The sequence below is a fragment of the Squalius cephalus genome (assembly GCF_949319135.1).
Source record: "Squalius cephalus genome assembly, chromosome: 14".
In the NCBI taxonomy this organism is placed as follows: Eukaryota; Metazoa; Chordata; class Actinopteri; order Cypriniformes; family Leuciscidae; genus Squalius; species Squalius cephalus.
This window is the reverse complement of record NC_137135.1, coordinates 18,128,024-18,153,510: the sequence shown is the minus strand read 5'-3', so window position 1 is coordinate 18,153,510 and position 25,487 is coordinate 18,128,024. Positions and strand designations below refer to the sequence as shown.

At 37.7% G+C, this 25,487-nt stretch overlaps 1 protein-coding gene and 1 long non-coding RNA gene across 2 annotated transcripts in view; one reads left to right on the top strand and one right to left on the bottom strand.

The window, feature by feature from the left end:
* The window catches only part of LOC307171133, a 29,232-nt gene extending 14,692 nt beyond the window's left edge, over positions 1 to 14,540 (bottom strand). Inside the window, exons 1-2 of the long non-coding RNA XR_013823505.1 lie at positions 14,472 to 14,540; positions 14,218 to 14,348 (exon numbers count right to left, since the gene is read on the bottom strand). This is a non-coding gene — a long non-coding RNA (uncharacterized lncRNA). The remainder of the gene's footprint in view (positions 1 to 14,217; positions 14,349 to 14,471) is intronic.
* A 7,728-nt stretch (positions 14,541 to 22,268) lies between these two features.
* On the top strand, positions 22,269 to 25,482 carry insb (preproinsulin b; the record flags this gene model as incomplete). Its single annotated transcript, XM_079892179.1, is given in 6 exon segments — positions 22,269 to 22,343; positions 24,131 to 24,188; positions 24,191 to 24,240; positions 24,244 to 24,280; positions 24,383 to 24,589; positions 25,304 to 25,482. Coding segments are annotated over 6 exon segments (561 nt in total). The 3' UTR covers positions 25,438 to 25,482.
* Between the last annotated feature and the right edge of the window lie 5 nt (positions 25,483 to 25,487).

Genomic DNA, 25,487 nt, shown 5'->3' with positions numbered 1-25,487 from the left:
AGCGGAGATTGACTGTGGGAGCAGTGAGACGGTCGGTCCTGCTCTTTTCTCAGAGATAATGAATCAGACAGTGGGCTGCTAGGCTGTGTTTATGGCCGTTCGGAGGCGCAAATCGGGATGTGGGGAATTCATATACACATAACAGCCTGTGACACACAGAAATGCCAGGGAGCAGCCTGAATGCAGTGCGTCTGGTGACTCGCACCTAAACTCGGGGGTAGAGGAGGATCAGGGATAGCAAATCGATTCAGCGCTCGCCATCCCCTGACCGCCAAAGTCATTTTGGCTGCAGTAAAGGGAAATTCTATTACCAGTGACAAGTTTGTTTCATTTGCTCTATTGCTTTCATAGCCCAGACATTGACAATGTTGATGCTTTTTTCAAATAAAATCATTTTATGTCAAGGCCATGGTGCTATATTATCTCCAGACCTGTCTAAATTGCTGTCTTCTTCTTATAGAGGTTTTGACACTAAAAATGCCACAGTCTGATTGATATCTCCCTGGATCTCTCCCGGTGGAGTTATAACCTCCAGACTAATAAATATCTGACCCCACGTGACCAGAAGAAGAGAACAGACTAGAAGTCGATGTACACTTGCAGTCAAAAATCTAGACATAACCAACTCATTCGTAGTTACATGATAGTAAAATATTACATTACTTAACTAGTACATTTTCTCAACTTCATGATATAGGTACTTCTAGTACAATTTCAGCCAATCATGTCCAAACTTTTAACTGATAGTGCATGAAAAATGAGAGAAGACATCAAATTAAACCCATAAGTATATTAAAAAAAGGTTTCAATATGTAAACATATAATCTTGTTTTAAGAGTTAAGGATTTGAAGCCAAATGGAAAGTGCAATTCACTTTTCATTGAATTTAGGGCTATATATACAGTATATATATATATATATATATATATATATATATATATATATATATATAAAACAATTGTCATTAGAAATGTATTATAACGTTACTATTATAAAATCTTCCTTGTGTAAATATAAAAAGCCTACAAAATCAGTTAATTTTAACATTAATATAAATTTTAACAACATCACTATAGATTTTTTGATTATTGTGATGTACCGACTGGGGTTCCTTGTATATTTTACAGCATTAGTATAATATTTTTTATATTTTTCTGAGTAAATTTGCTATGGCCTGTACCTGAGAGGCCACAATTAAATCGATACTGAACCAAATTGAAATCTAATCAAAATTCAAACTTGTGAATTGAAATCGAATCGAATAGTGAAATTTGTGCCAGCCTTACATTGTCTCTTTGGCTCCAAACCCAAGAAATAACACTCATTATGAAGACCAAAATGCCTTCTGTATACGGTGTAAAACGTAATTGTCTGCTGTTAAAGCCAATCTAGCACTTTAGAGAAGCACACACAAAGAGAGGACAAAGACAAAATAAGCCTGAGCAAACACACATCCAGAATTGAGAATGCTGGGTACAGAGGCATGATCCGGCTCCGATCCATCACCTCAGACTGACATGATCCCCCAGTAATGACAAATCACTCATTGAAGGGCTGCAGCTTTCACACATACACACACACACACACACACACACACACACACACACACACACACACACACACACACACACACACATCTTTAAACAAAACCATGTTTAAGCTCCCAAAGCTGCATAGACAAATAAACACTGTGTGGCAGTCAACCTTACAGGAGCATGCTGAGATCTCTTACACCTGAATGTGCAACACAGCATAATACAGCCATGCGAGAGATGTAGGAGAAAATTGCTACATATCTTTAGGCTATGTCTGATGTTTAGTGTTTTTATATTGAGTTTTAATGCATAATTGAAGCAGTATTTTAAAACTATGTGTGGCTCTATCCACAGATCTGGTGAATAAACACTATATAGGAAGGTAATTTTAATAGTGTGCATGGACCAGGCATTAAAAGAAATGCAATTGACCCTTCACAGGGAGTTTGATTGACAGGCAATCTGACCAATCATAATCCGCTATCCGCCATTTTTGTCCGACAAAACAGTCAGAAGAGTTAGTAGATTAACGTTGGAGGATTTGAACTTGAAAAACGGAGTGTACTGACGTCTTTCCGCGGTTAAAACAACATTCCTTCTTATGTTCATTCATGTTTATTTGATGCTATAAATTAACTATAAGGAAGAGATGATCGGTTCACAGGCAACTTTAACTGAGGCTCTACAGCGATCTGTCACGACACATTAAAGAGCCACAAAGCGGTAATTATTGTTTAAATTTCGTTAAAAAATTACCAAATTTGAAAGGTGAGAGTTTGTTTCATATCAAAAGTAACCTGGTCTGTCCGTCTGTCAGCGCGTTGTCTGCGTGAGAACATGGTGTGGTGTGAGAGCGACGTGGCTTGTCGGACATAGCAACAGTAACTATAGGGGGCGGGTCTTTGCGAATGGTCAATTGTAACAGGTCGGGTAGCTTTTGAAAATAAGACCTTTCGACACATCTCAATCATTAGCAGTGTGTAAAGTACTTTAGACAATCTCATAAAAAGGCTGTACACCAGACAATTTTCACAAAGAGACATCTACAAAAAAAAAGGTTTTTGCATGATATTTACGCTGTGTGGTAAAAAGCAAACTCCTGGGACAATTTGGTGAGACATATTAATTGCACCAATGACTATCAGGCAAGATCTACTCCTGCTTCATATTTATAGTTGTGTCCACTTTTCATTATGGTGTTCATTACTGGGTATAAATAATGTGCATAAACGTGCCTGCACCCTTCGACACACTCCATAATATTGCCAAGCAATATCCATCTTGTCTGTGGTTAACAGACATTACCTTACTGAATTATGTCTATTAGTTGCTTCCCAGCTTGCTTTGCCATCAGGCTCTTTCTGCAGCCATGACAGCATTAACTTTTAGCTTTATTGCATCTTCTTTACCCAACATACAGCATTAATCTGCTTAATGACTACCATGACCCCTTTCATCCAATTTCATAAAATAAAACATTAATAAAACACATTAAAGCTCCTTTTGTACAGGATCGTATAATAAATCAAAGAGCACTTTTCAAGGAAATGGCTGCACATAACTGGGTGGCCACTGGTTGCCTTATTTATTTAACGTTAAGAGGGTTTTGTGCGTTTGCACACAAAGATTAAATTAGAGCATTAGATATTTTTTAAAATGAAAGGATTTGCTACAAAGATTGACAGAAGCCTTCTTACTTTTGACTGAAAAATAGTATTTTGTAAATGCTGACATGTTTTATCAGGACAAACAAGTCTTGAAGACATTGACATTTGCTACCAGTCAGAAGTTTGGAGACACAAATTGTGCAGCCCTACAAGCAAGTATAACAAAGCAGGTGTTCAATTTGCCCCACCATTTTGTGCTTATATGTTAATATGACAAATAATAACAATAATTATTATTATTATTGCTATATAAAAATATTGGTAACACTTTATTACGATAGTCCACTTTAGACATTCTACTAACTATAAATAACTTTGCAGCTTCATGTCAACTAACTGTCATTAGAGGATTAGTAGACTGTCTGCTTAATATCTGGGAACACTTTATTTTGATGCTCCCCCAACAGACATTCTACTGACTATAAGTAACTTGGCAACTTATTATCCAAACCCGAACCCTAACACCTAACCCTAACCTAACAGTCTACTGATAATCTACTAATACTCTAATGAGAGTTAGTTAACATGTAGTTAAAAAAGTTACTTATAGTTAGTAGAATGTCTAAAGTGGACTATCGAAATAAAGTGTAACCAAAATATTAAACAAAATAAGAAATATTACTATTGTAATAACACTTTCATAATTAAAAAAACATTAAATGTTGTCTTGTTGGAAACGGGTTTATGAACGCTTTGCATTGCAAGTTTAGGAAGATGTTTGACGCATGTTGATTTTTCAAATGCACATTATAAAGGACTGAAACCCACAGTGCTGTCAGGGACGGAGCAGCATTTACGTAGATCATATATTTATTGAACTTAAAAATAATAATAATAACAGCCTTTGCGATTTCATAATTGTAATACTAAGCCAAATCGTGATTTCGGTTTAATTTCGATTAATCGTGCAGCCCTAGACTGAACTAGGGATGGGCATTTTTCATCAATATTGTATTCGAATATTTGGGGTTATAAAAAAAATGAGGTTTCACTTTATTTTGATGGTCCCTTTAACGCATTCTGTTGACTATAAGTAATGTTGCACCTACATGTTTGATAACTTTAATAAATAGGAGTGTCAGTGGACTATTAGAAGACTTTTTGGTTTAGGGTTAGAATAAGTTAACATGTAGTTGCAAAGATACTTATAGTCAGTAGAATGTCTGTTGGGGGAGCATCACAATAAAGAGTTAGCAGATATTAAAGCAACACTAGTAACATTTTTTACCTTAAAATAATGTTTCCAAAATCGTATCAGTGGTTCATCAAGTCGTAACAGGGTGAAAGGCACTTCTGGATTCGCTTTGCAGCCCTATATCTGCTATAACCGCGCTATGCAAGTTTGCCAAACCGGGTCGCGTTTCTGTAGTTCGAATGAGACATAAGAAAACTACAAATTTGACTTGCTTTACGTCAAACGTTACAATAGTCATTATTTAGTTTTTCTTTGTTTCTGATGTCGCAATACATCATGCTTTCATGAAATCATGCAACATACTCTACCTTGTCTGTGGACATCGTTCATTCAAAGCCGGTGCTGGATAAACAGCGTGCGACAGTAGGCTGCGGGCGGCAAAATTATTTACTACAGCGGTAATGGACAATTCCGCTTCCAACCTGTAGGGCGACCGAAGAGGAAACGTTCCTTAGTGTTGCTTTAAGCAGACAGTGTACTAATACTCTAATGAGAGTTAGTTGAGATTTAGTTGCAAAGTTACTTATAGTAGAACCAACGTGACTTTTTGAATAGATGCTCATGCATGTTTTGAATAGTGATGCATGTTGCAGTAGCGTCGTCATATCTGGCTATAACATTACATATAGCCTATTACACTCTCTAACACATTTATTTTGTTAGCATTTTTGGGAGGAGTACAATTTACATATGTGGTTTCAACAACCAGATGCATTTACACTTGTCCAGTTTCGTCTGGAATGAGGCCCAGACCACCTCCTGAAGTGGTTTGAGCGATCGGATTCAAATCCGTCTCGAATGCGTTTCGGAAGCCATTTACACCTGGTCTTTTCACGATCGGATAACTATCCGATCACAGAAAACGCATGAAGTGGCCAGGTGTAAACAGCCCCTTAAAGTCTCCATTCCAGTAACTGTAGTTCCTTGTGACCTTGTGATCCGATTAATAAGAACACAAGAGAACTGAAACCTGACATATGCATGCTTTAAAATACACTTTATGATCAGCAAACCTGGCAAGTGCTGAGATCGGGATTTATGGTGTTCGCTGCCCTGGGTCTAAGGCCTTTGAAATCAGCGGCTGACTGGTAAGACTAATCTCTTTGATCAGGGCCTGCCTGACACATCGTCATAATTTGTCCTAAGGTCCAAAGCACTAGGCAAAGACAAATATCAAACTAACATCACACCGTGCATTCATAAAGCTGACGTTTTCAATGACAGTACAGCAATTGTTTTTTAAGACAAACCCTTTACAGAAAAAAAGTATTTACAGAATATTTAACCATGCACACACATTTATTCAATCAGTGAAATACTTCAGATTTAAATAGAGCTTGAGTGAAAAAACAAAACACCTATCAAACAGATCTGAGCAGGGTCAAAGTGAAGGAATTTTAACTGGGGTCAGGATTGGGGATGCCCAGATATGGGATTGGAGCAATAGAGTGTCAGCAATTTTTCTAACACTGCAGACAACTTCACTAGAAAACCTCCCCAAAAAAAGCCTGTATTCAATAGAAAACCCTCCCAAAATAAGAACACATACTGCTTTTATATTCCATACACACCGCAAAAAGCATATTGACTAATTCAAGATAAGCAAAATCTACCTAAGTACCTCCCATAAAGGTGAGCTATCTCAACCGGCCTCTCATAAATTAAACATACATAAGTTATAGCAATCAACTACAATATCATGCATATTCAAACTGTACACCCACTCTAATATTAATAGTTTTTAAAATGTCACAGTGATCAGAGGAATTAAATCGCTATGCATTGCATCCAGTTCCAGGCACATTAGCTGGTGTTGATTTTAATATCAAAGCCTCTTCGCCATCAAGAGCAGTGCTCCAGATCTCATTACCCGGCCATAATAGACGAGAGGCAGAGCACACCTGTCACATACCTCACCCACCCACCCACCTGCTAACAGAACCCTCTGGGACAGTGGATCTAGAGCGGAGATTCTCAACCGGGGGCTTGTCACCTGTTCTAAAGGGGTTATGGACAAAAACAGTAGCATTTTATTTATTTTTTGGGATTTTGCAGCAGGTACTTAATCGTGCATAGTTAAAATGAAGGACTCTCTACATATCGATTGATCTGAATGTCAAAGGCTGAACATCCAATTAAAATGTACTATAATATTTTAGCACAAATTTAGGAAACACTTTTAACGTAGTTGCACATTACATGTAGTTACTATAATAATAACTAAAAATCATGCAAAATGAAATGCAACTAACCCTAAAGCAAACCCAAATCCTATAACTTATAGTAAGTAACGTTACCTGTAGTTCATTAATATTACTAAGTACTTAAAGGAATAGTTCACTTTAAAAAAATGAAAATTCTGTCATCATATACTCACCCTCATGTTGTTTCAAACCTGTATGATTTTCTTTCTTCTGCTGAACAGAAAGGAAGATATTTAGAAGAATGTCAGTAACCAGACAGTTTCTGGGTCCCATTGACTTCCATAGTAGGAAAAAATTGTAATCTAAATATCTTCCTTTGTGTTCAGCAGAAGAAAGAAAATCATACAGGTTTGAAACAACATGAGGGTGAGTATATGATGACAGAATTTTCATTTTAAAGTGAACTATTCCTTTAAGTAAAATAACACTGTAATAAAGACACCTTAAAATAAAGTGCAACCCAAATTGACAGTTTGACGTAGACGCCAATGGACATGATGTGTAACATGACATCAACCACTGAAAACAAAAACTACTAGGTAAAAGGTCATTTTTACCAACCGTTCCTTTCGTTTTGTTGTTTTGTATATTTTACGATTAAGATTTACGATTAGGATAGGTTTATCATCCTTCATTCCCTGAACTTGTACTTTGTTACAGTAACGTTTGATTACTTAAACTCACATTATGTTATTTCATTCTAAAGAAACAACCGCAAGTGCTGAATTACTACTCATACAGGTCACTTTATTATGACCGCCGCTAGCATAGCTAGCGAAAGCGGTCATATAGGGATTGTCAAAGTTTTTTTTTTTTTTTTTTTCCCGTCATCTACTGAATTTTTTCGTCAGCGATACCAGGGACACCGAAACACCGGGGAACATGAAATTTGGTGGGCATGTAGCCCCACTAGACTTTTACGGAAAAATTTCGTTTGGTCCCCGGGGGCCACTCCCCCCCCGCACTGGGCCCCCCCAAACCCAAAAAAATGCAGTTTTTCCTAAATAACTACCTGAACCGTGGCACCGAGGATGAAATTTTTATGGTATGTTGCTCTTAAGGGCCCACATCAACCTAGCCCATAATCACTCATTTGTGATTTGCGCCCCTGCCATAAAAAATGAAAATGCAATATTATTCTGCTTTAATCGCCCCTATCTTCAGTTGAGATGTTCAGAACTGCACCATATTTCATGTGTATGATTAACTTGACATCCTCTGGGGGTATGCTAAGTTTCGTAGAATTTCATCCATGGGGGGGTATAAAATAAATTCATTTATGTGCACATTTAGTGACTGTACACTCATCGGCCTGTAGATGGTGCTGTTGAGCGAAGGGTTGCTGGTTTAGGATGATACTGTCACACACACACATGCAGGAATACAAACAAACGCAAGCATGCACACACACTGACATCCACACGCACAGACACACACACACGCGCACACACGCGCACACACATGTACGCACGCATACATACACGCACAGACACACACACACACACAGACACACACATACACAAACACACACACATACACACACACACAGACAGACATGCACATACTACTACTTTTTTTAGGTATCAGCCATATACCCGATTTACCAATACCCAATGTGTTATGCTTGGGCAGTATACTAATGAGGTGGGTGGGACATGTTTCATGCCATGTTAGATCACATCCTGAGAGTCTACGCTTTCAGAAAATATATAGTTTATATAGTTGAATCAGTTTTCTCTTCATGGTACAGACCAAAATGTATTATGTGTACACTTTCTTCACCTAAATCCATAAAATACCATTAATTTCAATGGGACATTTACTTAAGTGTTCTACTAGGTACAGTGGGAATGAATTTTGTTAACATTGTTTTTTTAAAACTCTGGGACCAGGGCTACAAGATAAAACCACTTTTTTGGGGAATTTTTTTTTTTTATTTCAGTAAAACACAACAAACCCATGCCAAAGTCAGATAACTGACTTTTACCATCAACAGGTACCTCAACCGTTTGGTAGAGGTTTGTAGAAATTGAATGGGAGGGTCCTTTGAAAAAAAAATCACAGATTTTTCATACTTAGTATGTATAAGTATATTTTTTGTGGAAAGCCAGTGCAGGCCTGAGCGGCGGTCATATTTTGTACCGCCATGCGGTACATCTAGTTATTAGACTAATTAAAACTGTTGGGTAATGCAGCAATTTTTTACTTGGTCAAAACAATCATACTAAAAATACATTCGAGTGTGTTGAAAGTCATGTTAACGTTACTGTGCGTTAGCTCGGTGGCTAATATGAGACAATTGTTGCACATTGCAGTAAGCTAGATCGATATTACAATATCATATTAATAAAAGCTGGGATATCTCTGGGATAATGCAAGTACACAAGTCAACAAAACATGTACTCCAGATATTTTACTCCAAAAATCTTAACATAGTGTGCCTTTAAGTGTTTCCAGCATTCCTATTTTCAAAACAAAAAAAGACTTTCCTATGATAAAACAAATACTAAAACTCTGTCGAGTTATCCAAAGAAAAGACAACCTGACTTTGAACATCATCTGATATGAGGTCAGGATAAACAGTCCTTCTTAATGAGTGCAACTGTTCTTTTGATGTTACATAGATGATTAACACCAGGGGCTCATTTTTGCAATGTGTCACAATTTGCCATGGATTAGTAATGTTTTTGAGGCATGTGGCCACTGCTGATGAGAGGGAGACAGATTTAGCCTGTTAAAACAATTAACATAAAAAAAGCAAATGACATTAAAAGCGAAAGACATTCCGGCCCTCCTTTACCCTTGACATTCACTCAGTTGGGCGCAAGATGAGTTGCAAAAGGATTTAATTTGAGAAATTACATAACAGCAGGACTCAGGAGCCCCACAGGTATCACAGACTGAATCTCTCCCTTGCCAATTTAAAACATAGACGTTAGACAAAGAGGGTGTGAGGCTTGGAGGGATAATTCAGTCTTGCACTACGCCTACAATGGGATTTGGACACAGATCTATTTGGCCTCCTGCGGAGGGGTTTCGAATGGAAGGACACCACGATGTGCCTTTGCAAAAAAACAGAGTCTTATTTTACACAAGGATCGGCCCTCATCACCACATCAAAGACTCCTTAATGCATTAGCATTCGACTGAAGTGAGCTCGAGCTTCTGCTACACTACACGGCCACAAATGATTGCCAGTTAATGGCCTCAGCTAGACATCCAAACACATGAAACCGTGCCGAAAAGCCTCAAGCCAATAGTTCATAAAACTCTGGATGTTCTGATATAAATCTGGCAATTAGGCAGAATCTCAGACCTTACTGACGACGATTCAAAGGAACCATTTCAGTCCATACAGCCTCAAAGAATAATCTTTCCATCATGTATTGGTGGCTGACATTTCATTTAAAAGTAATTCAAGAGTAAGTGTAATATTTACTAGAGATGCACCGGTCAACCAGCCAATCAATCGACTGGTTTTTGCTTCAAACACATGATCGGCAACAGGCCGCTTTTATGTTTTATGTTGGCCGATCTCTGATCCGGAATTGCACACAAACTGCATTGCAATCATTTCTCAAAATAATGTTTGTGTGGAAATATTATAAAGTCTGTAACCAAGACGTTAACACAGGCCAGATACTTTGTACGCTCAGGTCACGCATGCAATGAATTTGATTTGCATTAATCAGTTGCTCCAGAAGGTGGCAACAGTGGCCCGGGCTGTTGTTTCACAGTAAAAAACTAAACTAAAGAGACAGAACAACAACAACAAAATACTGGAGACTAAATCAACAGATGCCCAAATTGACAAACGCTTGTGTTAGGGAGTTATAAGATAGCAGCAACTTTAGTTTAACAGAATACAAAGACATTTTTTATTGGTCATAAGTTCTGGAGAAAAATAGCACAGAATAGATAATAGACAAAGATTAAACTTTCTAGATGCATGTGTCGACCCCTGCATTTGCGCAAACTATCATATGGCATATTGAAAGGCTCGTTCAGAATCAGATCAGAATCAGAAAGAGCTTTATTGCCAAGTGTGCTTGCGCACACACAAGGATTTTACCTTGGTATTGAAGCTTCTAGTCCACACATATAAATATAACAAGACACATAATAACATTTAGGAATAAAAAATATTTAAAAAGCATAAAGGCACAGACAGGTTTAGTCATAAACATTTGCAGTACTGTGAGTAATAATATGAATAAATAAAACTAAATTAATTTACAAAGAAAGATATTGCACTAAACAGTAGGGTATTACACTTGGAAGGCATTTAAAGGTTCAAGAGGGAAATAGCCTCTGTATGCATCTGCTTACATTCGCGTAAAAAAACAAAGTATACTTTGGACTTAAGTAGAGTTTATAAGCGTAGCGTAGCACTTTGTGTACAGCGGTAACCAAGCATCATTATATCGCTGTTGTTCCTTGTTCCATAAGCTCCACCTACTGTCAGAGAGTGAATTTGCATTTTCATTCAGTCCGTCTGCTGTTTTTGTCTTTGTGCAGGTATAGTATAACAAAGTGTCACAAAGCTTAAGTCAGACCATTCAGTTTTCGCATTAAATCTTGAAATTATTCAATACAAATGTAATATAAAATATATATATATAAAAAAAAACTACTCAGGCTACATGTGTGTAGCATTTTTGTTTGGATCGTGATTAAAATTGCAGGTTTCAGTAAGTCAAATTTAAGACTTTAAGACATTTTAAGACCATAAAGATTGAAAATTAAGACCTACACAACGCATTGCCAAAAAAATATTCAAATCAAAGAATTAATTTTATTTCAATGAATTCAGTAGCCTAATTGAAAAAGCATTAATTTAATTTACAGATAAAGCAATCACATTAGTAACCTTCCACACCCAACAACGTGTGTCAGAGAAAAGAACAGAATCAGATATAATTTTTTTATAGAAAATTGTACTTTGCATATTATACTGTAAAAAACACATACTTAGTTGATTTTAGTAGTTGATCATAACTTGAGATGAAATTGCATGAACATTTCATTTCATGATTATAGTGACAAAAATTATCACGGTTATCCAGAATCCTGTTCAAAAAGTACTAATAGGCACAATGAAATCAATTCACAAAGTTTTATGTCGAAAACCAGCAAATCACAAATAAAATTAGCATCAATATGCACTTTTTGTTTACATAAACATTAAAATAATACCATTAAAAATGATTTAAAAGTGTCTTGCAACACGTTATATACTAACATGTACAAGTTCAAATAAAGTTTTGACAAAAAAGGTTTTTATAAAAAGATAAACCTCACATATTTCAGACTTTATAAATATTTTTTTTATAAAAAGAATGAGTCAAAAAAGATAAATTACTGACATTTACAATGCACTTATTGTATTTTATTATTAATAGTAAAATTCGGTCCGATTTTCCCCTGGCGACTGTCGTTGCTATGCAACCATGCACTGCGCTCTCCACAATGACAAAGAAGTTTTAGTGGCTAATGGATTTCCAACTCCGAAAAACACTTGCTGTAGCTCTGCTACATGATTTATTTACGGAGAAGAGTGTTTGGGTGCACCCCATCCATCCTGTTGACTGAGCTTTCAATGTTGTTACGGAAAGGGCGAAGCTGATTGGTTGATTCTTGTCACATGACCTGCGGTGCAGTTTGTGGCATTCTGAAGAGTTGAGATTTTTTCATCTCGCTTCGCCTGGAAAAAAACGAGCACGTCACTACAATTATGAGCGCGCTTATAATGCGCGCTAGGCTTGCTACGATAGTCGGTGTTACCGGTGTTAGTTCAGTCGCAACACCGGTTTCACCACTTGCCCACCGCAAAAAAAAAAAAGTTTAAAGCGTTAAAAATATTTAACGCAATTACGCAGTATCCGTTTTTTTCCCCCATGCCTCCACCCTCACAACTGGGCCAGTGCCCCATGCCTCCACCCTCACAACTGGGCCAGTCCCCCATGCCTCCACCCTCACAACTGGGCCAGCCCCCCATGCCTCCACCCTCACAACTGGGCCAGCGCCCCATGCCTCCACCCTCACAACTGGGCCAGCCCCCCATGCCTCCACCCTCACAACTGGGCCAGTCCCCCATGCCTCCACCCTCACAACTGGGCCAGTCCCCCATGCCTCCACCCTCACAACTGGGCCAGCCCCCCATGCCTCCACCCATGCCTCCACCCTCACAACTGGGCCAGTCCCCCATGCCTCCACCCTCACAACTGGGCCAGCCCCCCATGCCTCCACCCTCACAACTGGGCCAGTCCCCCATGCCTCCACCCTCACAACTGGGCCAGTGCCCCATGCGTCCCCCATGCCTCCACCCTCACAACTGGGCCAGTCCCCCATGCCTCCACCCTCACAATTGGGCCAGCGCCCCATCAACTGGGCCAGTGCCCCATGCCTTCACCCTCACAACTGGGCCAGCCCCCCATGCCTCCACCCTCACAACTGGGCCAGCCCCCCATGCCTCCACCCTCACAACTGGGCCAGTGCCCCATGCGTCCCCCATGCCTCCACCCTCACAACTGGGCCAGTCCCCCATGCCTCCACCCTCACAACTGGGCCACTCTCTCTACTCAACACTTCAACAGCTGAGTGGGCTTCCATTGTAAGGTTCTCAGATCTTATTGAAGTACCTACAAGAGAGAGGGGAAATAAGAGGATGATGGCGAGGCCACCCAGCTACCACCTAACAAGCCAGGAACACTTCAACTTTGTCCAGGCCAAAGCAGACAAAAAGAAACCAAAAACAACCAAAGTGCGTAAGCCTGCTGGTGTCCGCCCCCAAAAAGCTGTCGTTCCTCCCCTGCAAACAGTTCAGGGAAGTGACCCCTGTACTGGTTGCAAGGGGGTCTATGGGGATGCAAGCGACCCAAAGGCCAATGAGGAATGGGTGGCTTGCTGCCACTGCCAACGGTGGTATCATGAGTCCTGCACAGAGCTCAACGGACTTATGGATGACGATGACTTCATCTGTCTTGGATGTGTTCACTGAAGTTGTTAAAAGGTGGTAAAAGGATGTAGGGTTAATGAAAGTTTTTGCATTAGTTCCAGAAATGCATTTTTAAAAAATCCTTCTAAGTATTAATTAATTGAAGGTCTCCGTTGTTGTATTTTGCGCTTCATAATGCGCCACACATTTTCAATGCATGTATTCTGGTTTTTTGTTTTACACAACGTCCCACTTCATTGGAATTGGGGTTGTATTTCACATGTTCATTTTAACCATAAAATAGTGTCCCACTTTCCCTAACAAAGTGTCCCACTCAACCTGATTGCTTCCAGTTTGCTGAAGAGGGTGTCAGATGGTGTTTAAAGATGAACAGTTTGTTAATAACTACATAAATTGGGAACATTTCACCATAGTGGCCTTCATTACAATCTATTTAAACAAAACACATACAATTTTAATACATTCTAAATGATTTAGGTTGTTTAAAATGCAATTTACCAAAAAGTGTCCCACTGACTTCACCCTACACATAGTGACATCAAATATGTATTTTTTTCTTTTGTATTTGCTACACAAGCAGTGTCCTCTTTTTTATCTATAACATTTCAATTGTGTTGCAATGTACAAAAAAAAAAAAAAAATAAATAAATAGGCCTACCTGACCGCATGTAACATGGTGTTTGAAGCTCACTTGCTTTTGAGATTCTCGGACTGATCCATACAGAACAATCTGCTTTGATGTTTCAGAAATGTGCTGTCTTGGCTCCATGTCAATATTCTCACTGTAGCCTGTGCATGTAAAATAAGAATGGCAGGTTAGCATTATTGAGTCTCAGTTCCCACACTGGTCAAATCAATTCCTCCACATATCCATTTTAACACCTGAGAAATAAATCAAGCCACAGCTTCTACCTTTTAATAAGACTGGTAACAGGTGTATAAGACTGTCAGTGCAGGATTCAACAGCCTTATGTTTCATTTATATTTCAACTATAGTAAAGAGTTGGAAACAACAGAGCAGAAACAGGGAAAGAAGGTTATTGGGGGAAATTTTTTAATGATAACAACATTATTATTAATAATAATTTAATACATAATGGGAAAATTAGCCTGAACTGTGGCACCCATCTCACATTACAGATCAGCTAACATGATCATTAAGGTTTTTAAACGACAAAACACATTCACTCCTAGCACAATGTGTTTTGTCGTTTAAAAACCTTAATGATCATGTTAGCTGGTCAAATACATTAAAAAGTATTTAATTACAAATTACAAATACTTACTCATCAAATGTATTTAATTACAATACAAAATACTGCTGGTAAAAAAATAACTGAATTAAGTAATTTGTCATTTGAAAATACAAAACAAAATTTACAATAATTTGAAGTGCGAGAGTAAATGTGGAGTTAGATACACGTAAGAGTATAGAATATTGGAATATCATCGTTTAGTGTAGAAGATGCGATTTTAACGTATACATGTTGCCATACTGTCATAATAAAAGATCATTACGCCTGCAATTTGGTGGTGAATTCCAAGAGTCCCAATGTCGTGTGCAGTTGAAAGGCGGCTTTACGTTAATTTAAGACACGACGACTGTTTACGTAAATATTTTCCAAGGCGGGCATTTTGACATAGTTTTGTCACAAAACTTTTGTGTGTATCTGGCACTGCATGGCAGTTGCCCGCAAAACAGCAGTTCGTCAACCATTCAGATTTCAGCAACACTCACATACACACGTAGGCCTGGCCTACACATTTGTTTTAATATTACCTTCATTAATGATTTATATCATCCGCGCGACCCTCACGCATTTTAATCAGAATGTTATTTTTTATTACTTGACCCACCCACGGAAATAACTGTGATCCGCGCTTCACAAGACAGCGCATTTCACTCTTTAGCTAGCAAGTCAATTCACAAGTTTTAGCTATTTGCACCAATCTTCTGTCCATTAATGACATTCAGTTAACAATATCTGATATTATATTTTACTAGATACTCTACTTTAAAGCAGTTTGAATGAGCATAAAGGCAGCTTCTTTAGGCTACTTAATTGCGTCTGACCTTTTTCACTGTAACGGCCAGGTAATGACACGTTTTAACAGTCAACATCATCGTAAATCCTGCAAAGTTTAATATACACTCAAGGATTATTAGGAACACCTGTTCAATTTCTCATTAATGCAATTATCTAATCAACCAATCACATGGCAGTTGCTTCAATGCATTTAGGGGTGTGGTCCTGGTCAAGACAATCTCCTGAACTCCAAACTGAATGTCAGAATGGGAAAGAAAGGTGATTTAAGCTATTTTGAGCGTGGCATGGTTGTTGGTGCCAGACGGGGCGGTCTGAGTATTTCACAATCTGCTCAGTTACTGGGATTTTCACGCACAACCATTTCTAGGGTTTACAAAGAATGGTGTGAAAAGGGAAAAACATCCAGTATGCGGCAGTCCTGTGGGCGAAAATGCCTTGTTGATGCTAGAGGTCAGAGGAGAATGGGCCGACTGATTCAAGCTGATAGAAGAGCAACTTTGACTGAAATAACCACTCGTTACAACCGAGGTATGCAGCAAAGCATTTGTGAAGCCACAACACGCACAACCTTGAGGCGGATGGGCTACAACAGCAGAAGACCCCACCGGGTACCACTACAAATAGGAAAAAGAGGCTACAATTTGCACGAGCTCACCAAAATTGGACAGTTGAAGACTGGAAAAATGTTGCCTGGTCTGATGAGTCTCGATTTCTGTTGAGACATTCAGATGGTAGAGTCAGAATTTCGCTTACACAGAATGAGAACATGGATCCATCATGCCTTGTTACCACTGTGCAGACTGGTGGTGGTGGTGTAATGGTGTGGGGGATGTTTTCTTGGCACACTTTAGGCCCCTTAGTGCCAATTGGGCATCGTTTAAATGCCACGGCCTACCTGAGCATTGTTTCTGACCATGTCCATCCCTTTATGACCACCATGTACCCATCCTCTGATGGCTACTTCCAGCAGGATAATGCACCATGTCACAAAGCTCGAATCATTTCAAATTGGTTTCTTGAACATGACAATGAGTTCACTGTACTAAAATGGCCCCCACAGTCACCAGATCTCAACCCAATAGAGCATCTTTGGGATGTGATGGAACGGGAGCTTCGTGCCCTGGATGTGCATCCCACAAATCTCCATCAACTGCAAGATGCTATCCTATCAATATGGGCCAACATTTCTAAAGAATGCTTTCAGCACCTTGTTGAATCAATGCCACGTAGAATTAAGGCAGTTCTGAAGGCGAAAGGGGGCCAAACACAGTATTAGTATGGTGTTCCTAATAATCCTTTAGGTGAGTGTGTATATATATATACATTATTTATATTTATTACATTTAACGTTTTATGGTTTTAAATGTAGCCTAATCAATATCCACACAAAAACAACAAATATGTTTACTTTGTACATAATAAGTTTTTGTCCATAAAATTGAACATATTCTAAAATTGTACATGCCTAGTGAGGTTACACTTAATTTTCTCTCGGACATAACTTATTAAACATTTCTAAATACCAATCACAAATACGTCTCAGGACGTAACAACACAAAAACATCGAATATGTTGTACATTTTTGTCGTTATTAGGTCTAAAATTGATCATTCATTCAGTGCCACTTAACGTTACCTGAAGTTAAGGATGACCTTGACAAAATGTCTCCCGCAGTAACTTACCGCAGCCCAGAGCTCTTTTTCAACGGCTCTGCCGCAGCCGAGCTACCTTGTAAAACCCAACTCAAAAATGAGATGTATCTTTCCGCGAAGTCAAATGAGCTGTATCCTTCCGCGAAGTCAAACGAGCCATAATCCAGATCCTTCCATTCTCTATAAATGTAGCGATGATGCGCTTTTATTTTGTATTTATTACCAAAAATAGACGGCTTAAATTAAAGATTTAAAAAATAAAGGTTTTATATATTAAAGTGTTGTAGGATCCATCCGCTCTCATAATGCAAAAACGAAACCTCGACAATTTGATGTTGTTTTGATATTATATCAAATGTTTATTAAATGTTTATAAATGTTCATTTTAACAACAAAACAACAAATATGTTCTGTTGTACGCATTAAAATATTTTATAGCATAGCTGGCCTTAATACTTTTCGCAAATGTTGGCTAGATTTGTGTTTATTAGTCCAGTCAACATTAGCCATCCTAAAGTTGATTGGATTTGAAAATATCCCTTCATTTAATTTATTTATTTATTTATTTATTTTTTACATATATTTTTGCAGACTTAATATAATATGTCTTCTTAACTAATCCCAAGCATGAATTTTGGTTCATCTTAAATATTTTTCTCCTCCAACATTTTATTAATTGGCTTTGTTACAGTGTAGCCTACTTCAATCGATTGGGTCACGAAAAGCACTTATAAAATATGATTTATAATTTACAATAGTTTTAGTTTAAGTCTGATGTCTTCATGTAGGTAAAATGCATTTCTGCCCCTGCATGCAGGCTCAGTGTAGCCTATAAGGCAGATCGGTCCAGAGACGAGTATAGTTGTGAGAATCTCCATGCGCACGAAAGCAAACTTTTCATTTCGCACATTCTGACAGGTGTAATGGTGTTGAATACATTTTCATTCAAATCGCAGTGATTTCAGGAGACAAAACTTGACAAAAAAAAGCATGTGGAGAAATAGCCAAATCAGCACAATATATTGAAGATCTTATAAATCTTTTTAATCAATGTTAAAAGCTTTTTATTTCATTTTTAAATGGTTGATAGTTTAGTTGTAACATCTCCGAGATTATCTTGACGACAGACTTGATTGCAGATAAATTAATTGCTATTAAAATGTAAATGTATCAAAGCAAATAATAGCCTAAGCAAATATTAAAATGACAGAGCAATAAAATGTCTGCGCGAGCTAAATAATATTTATTGGGACAGTGTTCGTCATAAAGTGAACATATAGCTTATGTTCACCTCTTCCCCTCTCCTTAACTTTTTCGCCAAAAATAGCCTAACATGTGGCAGGCCCGTGACCAAGCTGAGGCTATAGAAGTTTAGTATTATTTCTCATTTTGATGCAAAGAAGCAGGTAAAGTCAATCATGTGTCTCTTGTTCATCTAAAAAAGTTACCTGAGTGGTGGCTATGTTACAATGAGTTATGTATATTTTCAATCAATGCACGTTGGCTTGTCCGTGACACAAGTGGATTTTTTGAAGGGGCAAGTGAAATAAATTGACTTGCCTGACCGGACAAGTAGACTGATTAAAACTTCAGTGACAAAAAATAACTAGGAGAAACTCGAGAATGGTTCTGATTTTATTACATTCAGCGTAGACAGAGCTTAAATATAATAAAAATATGCAGATTTGCAGAAGTAGCCTATATTAAAGCTGATAGAACACTGATGAGGATATTTCTTCAAAATAAATTATATTTACACCACCAAAAATAGTTTTCCCCACACAGAAAAGTAACTTTTTTACTCGGAGGGTTAGGGTTAACAGATAATGAGTTAATGGCTACTGTCTTATGTTTGACTAGTGTAACTAGGTTCACATAATTAGTTACAGTTGTATATCTGCTGCATCTTACAGACTATGCATCATTTCTTTTGAGGCTCAGTATTTCCTGGAATTTTTCCCAAAATGCATTGTTTTATTTTTTGGTAATCAAAATATTCCGGATTCCTTATCTTTTTGATCAATATGAATAAATAAATAAATAAATAAATAAATAAATAAATAAATAAATGCACTTTTGTGTTCAAACTAAGTAATCAATTTATTTTATTTTAAAAGTATTTGTTTCTACCAGTAATCTCCACTACAGCAAGGCCATTTTTCCATGATTACTCCATTAATATGCTTACACACACTCTCATGCACACACATTCTCACACATACAGACATACACTCACATACTCACACACACACATTCTCACACATACAGTCACATACTCTCTCTCTCACACACACATTCTCGCTCACACACACTTACCAACATACTCTCACACACACACACACACACACACACACACAATGCTGGAAACAGATAGAAAATGATTTAAAGAGTTCTTATTACAGCCTTCATCTTTCAGTTGAAATGACTGATAGTTCAGAATTTACTGTTTGCCCTCTCTGAGTATCATAAATTCATGAAAATAAGCCCCCATAAGGGGTATAACTTTTTTTTGTTTTGTTTTTTTACTTTTACATACCATGGGAAGCGTAGTTGCCACCCCTCATTCTGCTCTTGGGGCACTTCTATGATACCATCAAAAATCGTTATTTTTAAAACACTAAGGAGGCTCGACACAACATGAAACTTTGCTTGAAGTATCACCAGGGGGTCTACACATGAACTCCAGCATTGAGAAAATTGTTTGTGTACACAGAGTTTACTAAAAATAAAAATATTTTGAACAACTCAGCTGTGTCCGCCGGCATTTTGACAGTCAAAAATAGTCGATCTCCGAATGCAACGTAACAGGGAGGAGAGTAAAGATGGAAAGCTCCTAAAGCTTAGTTCCATATAAATTCACGGATAATTTGTTGTTTTGTCGTTAGTGAAAATCAATATTGACCATGTATTTGAAAAAGGATCCTCATATAATAAACAGTACTAAAATTCAGAGTCAGTTCATTCACATTCGGAGATCGACTATTTTCGGACACATTTAGTTTATTAGGCTACCAGTGTAGCAATGTAATGCAAAATCTTTATTTAATTATTTAATCACATTTCAACATAATGTTGAAATATGATTAAATAATTAAATAATGATTTTTCTTTAAAACATCTATCGCATGTCATTATAGTTGGCTTGCAAGATTTGTTTTGCGCTTCATACATTCTGATAAGGAAACATATAGTGAGCATCGATGCTGCCTGGATATCACAGTGCATTGTGGGACTTTTTAGGGAACAAACTTTTCAGTGCACTGGTAGGATTTTGCGATCGAGACATCCCTTAAAATGGCCGAGTGCCCTGACTACTGAAATTGGGAGCTGATTGAGACGCACCCTTGGTCTCTTTTTTTACAGTCTATGGTCTCGAGGGCCAGAGTTGCCCGCCCTTATAGATTAGATCCTCTACACTAGTGTGAATCAAGCTGTGACAGCAAGATTTCTGCCAAAATTAACTCTTGTCTAGTGTTAAATTCTGATCATTCAAATCAATTGAATCTGCATTTAGGAAAAAGAATCAGAATGTCTTCTGCCAAAATTAATCGTTGATTACAATAAAAAACTATTTTATTAGTATTTAATGTTCTGCAAGGCATGTTAAATTTAATAATAATAATGATAAACAAATGAATTATCTTATACATTTTGATCACTCAAATGAAGTCAAACTGTTTGTAGGAAAAAAGACCAGTCCGGTTTCTGCCAAAATTAATGATGAATCACTAACAAAAATAATAAAATGTGTGTGTGTGTGTGTGTGTGTGTGTGTATATATATATATATATTTTTTTTTTTTTTTTTTAGTCAAAGTCAACAAGTCAAAGTTTTGTTTTTTATTGTCATATGTGCTGGGTACAGTGTAAAGTACATTCAAATTCTTACTTGGGAACTATAGACAACATACAATGTGCAAAAATTAACAAGTAGTGCAAACATAAATTACAATAGACTTACAAAACCACAAAAAGGCTGAATGTAACATACATAGGCCTATGTATAAAGTTTAGGCTATCAAGTTCACTGTGAAGAGAAGGCACCAACTCTTGCGAGGACTAAAATGACACAAACTCTGAATCAACATGCACCAATGCTACAATTTTCTATATGTCATAATCATTTGTTAACAAACATGTATTCATTACTTCAATGAGCTCATTGTTTCTGCCTTAAATGATTACATTGCTTAAATGAATACATTTTTAGCAAACTGTGTGATTTGTATATGTACATTTCTGAAATGCATAACTGAGACAGTTACACAGATCACTCTAGATTGTAATGTGGACTCATGCCATTTCTGTAAAGCTGCTTTGAAACGATGTGTATTGTGAAAAGCGCTATACAAATAAATTTAAATTTAATTGAATGTCAATAAATAAATGTTATGTAATTTAGTTCTTGACAGCCCAATGTACACTGTTTTTAGCATGTGTTTATGAACTTGCTGGCCTGTTAAACTGTTAATGTGCAGTTCTGAGCTGGTTTAATCTCTGAGAGCACGGGTACCGTACGGCAGACCCCCGGAGGCCGACCCACGTGTATCGATTAACCCGTGTGGTGGATGCAGAGGAGACGATTAACCTCTGCTGTCATTTTACAGTCTGCTTCCCTGCATTGCCAAACGTAACACCCCCCTCTCGTTCTACTCTCCATTTGCACTGCGATAATACCAAAATCCTGCTGTCTGCCCCACTCCTCAACGCTGAGCCCAGAAAATTACCCCATCTTTCCAGCACAGGTTGATCGATACACTCATATCTCACTGTGCAGACTGAGTCCAGCACATCTTCATTCTGCAGAGGCCTGACAAAACTTTTCAATTCTGACCCGCACTGCAAAACATATCTCCTGATAAGGGTTCGTATGGGCCAGTGGTGAAAAGACTGCAAATAGGTTATCATGCTCAGAATAAAGCTCATTGCTGGGTATGTTTGGCAGAGAATGCTCCTGAAAATATTCCTTAATGGCAGAAACGAATCATAGTTGAATAGCTTATTGGAGGAATGTTGAAAGCAATCTCCAGGGAAGAAAATATGCCCACTAACACCGGCATCGATCACATTGAAGATGACACAGCAGTAAGAAAATGAGACAAAACTCAATTCCAACAGTTCATATTCCATTTTTCTCCCTTGCAGCTGAGGACTAAAAGGGCAATTACCTAGCATTCAGAAATGCCTCTTTCTTTACAAAGACATAGAGAGAGACGTACCCCGGGCTTGTTGTTTTATTCTTTGGGGATTTGTCATATCTGAGACATTTAGCCATTTTCTCAACTGTCAACTCATCTTCTCACTCAGCTCCATCATTCTGTGGCAACATTCATCATCTCCCGATATCAGCAGGACAGTATGTGTGTGTGGCCTGAAAAAAAAAAAAAAACACTCAATTTGATAGGCTATTTTGGTGCGGATTTCAGCTTCACAGTAGATCTCTCACCTCCTTGAATTTAGCATTCCACCGTAAATCTGCAAAAAAGGACAGTGAAAGTGCAAACGCCAGTCTGGCATGTTTTAGAGTGGGAGTGGAATGGCAGGGCGAGGGATAGGTCACGGCAGAGGTTAGTGCTGAATTACGGACTGTCACTGCTTGGACAGGGTCCAGGAGCGCAGACGTCAGGGGAGCCTGTCATTGCTTCAGGCTGACAGACTCAGTGTCAATGCTCAATGCTTTCTATGCTATATTAAAATGGTCTGATGAGACTTGTTAAATGAAAAAAAAAAAATATATAGAGAGAGTTATCAGTAATAACATAAAAATGATTAGATTTTAATAATATTATGAAATATGAATAATAATAAAATTTTGGAACAGTCTGTACCTTTCATTTGCAGCATCATATGCAGCACGGCCATTACATAAATTATTTATTATTACTACACATTATATGAATTTATATATTATATATCTATATATTTTATGATATTATTTTACTAGTTTATAACATTATTATTTAATAATAAATTATTTGACAGTTGTCTTTCATTTTTGAAGTCATTCTCTTTCATTTGCAGCATATATTTTATAATACTGGACATAACAAAATATAATATAAAACAATTATATAATAATATATTTCTATTATTTAATATTATACTTATTTATATATTATAAATTATTGTTATTTTATGTGTATTAATTTTATAATACCGTTATTAAATATTACATTTGTAGATAGTAATAATAATAACAATGTTTATTTAGATCAGTTGGTGCCTTTCATTTGGGGTTTTAGAATATTTATTTTGTATTATTCACCATAAAGTATAATATAATTATAATAATATAATAAGAACAACTGACATTCATCTGTGGAAATACGAAGTGATTTCTAAAATATTCCTTTTCAAGGTGACCTGCTTTCCTGCTGTTAATATGGTAATTCATTAAAAGTCTGATTAAAGCTCTATTCACCGCCCCATGCTAATGGCCTCATAACACGCAGTTGAAGGGAGAAGTGAAAGACGGCATTGAATCACCTCAGGGGGTCCCATTAGACCGGTCATCTGTGGGTCCCTTGGTGTTAACATTTGAAGAAACTTAAAAGGTGAAGATGCTGATGCTCTTCAACTGCAGCTTCACACTTTTTTTTTTTCCATTGGGCCTTTTGCTGCTTCAGACACCTCTGGAATCTGACTCCACATGCTTTTAAAATTCCCACTTTTATCACTGACACTCACAACACTTCTGAGAACTACTTCCTGCTCTCATTTGTCCACAAGGACCTGCATCCTGTTGGAAACTAAGAAAAGATAGCACACCTAACTGAAATACACTCCTGTCCTGACCTGTACCTACACTCCATACATTTTAATCTGATCGTAATAAAGCCCATTACAGTTATCTGATGTGTAATACTTCTTAGCATAAGGAGTCATGTCATTACATGGGAACTTTTGTTTTTCCGCTGATGCCATCAAGAGCGAGGGCCTGGCAATGGGAAGCTATTTAAGCAGCACATTTCCATCCCAGTCCTGACCACTCTTGATTGACTGTTCTCACTCAGGAAAGGTAAGTGGGAAACCAAAACGTATTTTGAAGTCTTAGAACATAGGTTGTCTTTTTTCTTTTAAGTGCTCTTCATTCATATATAGGATATTATACACATTCATTCCAGGCAGTACATGTCCACAGCTTCTGCCCATCATGGTGTTGCTACAGGCCGCAACATTAATCCTGCTGTTGGCCTCCCTGCCTGGATCACTCTCTACTCCATCACAGCATCTGTGTGGCTCCAACCTGGTGGATGCGCTTTACCTTGTGTGTGGGCCTAAAGGATTCTTTTACTCTAACAGAGGCAGGAGGGACCTGGATAACTTGCTGGGTGAGGACACTCTGCAATGTACATTGACTAGACTGAAACTAGGTTTAAAGAGGACCTATGTTTTTGACCAAGTATGATTTAGGTTTTGGGGTCTACTAGAATTTTTTTTTTGTTTTTTTTTTACACGTTTTACATTGTCAATAACGCTCTGTTTCCCGGTCACTATGAACAAAGACAATATAATTACAGTCAGTCAGACGCGCGCTTCCGCTGCGCATGCGCATTAGCTTGATCCAGACTGATTTTTTTTTTCTGTCATGATTCGAGCGTAAAAAAACAAAATTTAAGAGACCGTTGTTGTCAGATTTCATATACGAAATGTAATCGTAAGCTTGGCGAACAGTTTTGGAAATTATGTTTCCCCATTCAAACAGATAGGAGCATTATTTCCATGCCCGAGAGGCGTTTCAAATATGGCCTCCTTAATACTGTCTATGCTCCTTACCATAACCTCGAGTTTCTAGGTTTCTACACACTAGCTCTCGCCCCCTTTTTGCCCATTCAAGGAATTATTTAAATTATGAATAGTGACGTGTACTTTCCCGTGAGAAAACTCGAAGACTACAGTCAAGGGAGTCAGAAACAGTACTGAGAATGTTGTGCTTTGTAGCTTTTCAGACCTTTTTCATGCTCAAACAGTAACATTAATTAAAGACCTATTATGCTTTTGTGTAAAAATTGTGTTGAATTAATAACATCCACTTCTTCTCCCAGTCTTGCTCTCAAATTTGGCAGATTATGAGGTCGCTCCATTAAAAGAGAAGGTGATGAAGAGGAAGAGAGGAATTGTGGAACGGTGCTGCCACAGGCCCTGCACCATCTACCACCTCGAAGACTACTGCAGCTGAACAAGCACAAATGCTATGTCAAGGTTGAAGATGTAAATAAATGAGCATTA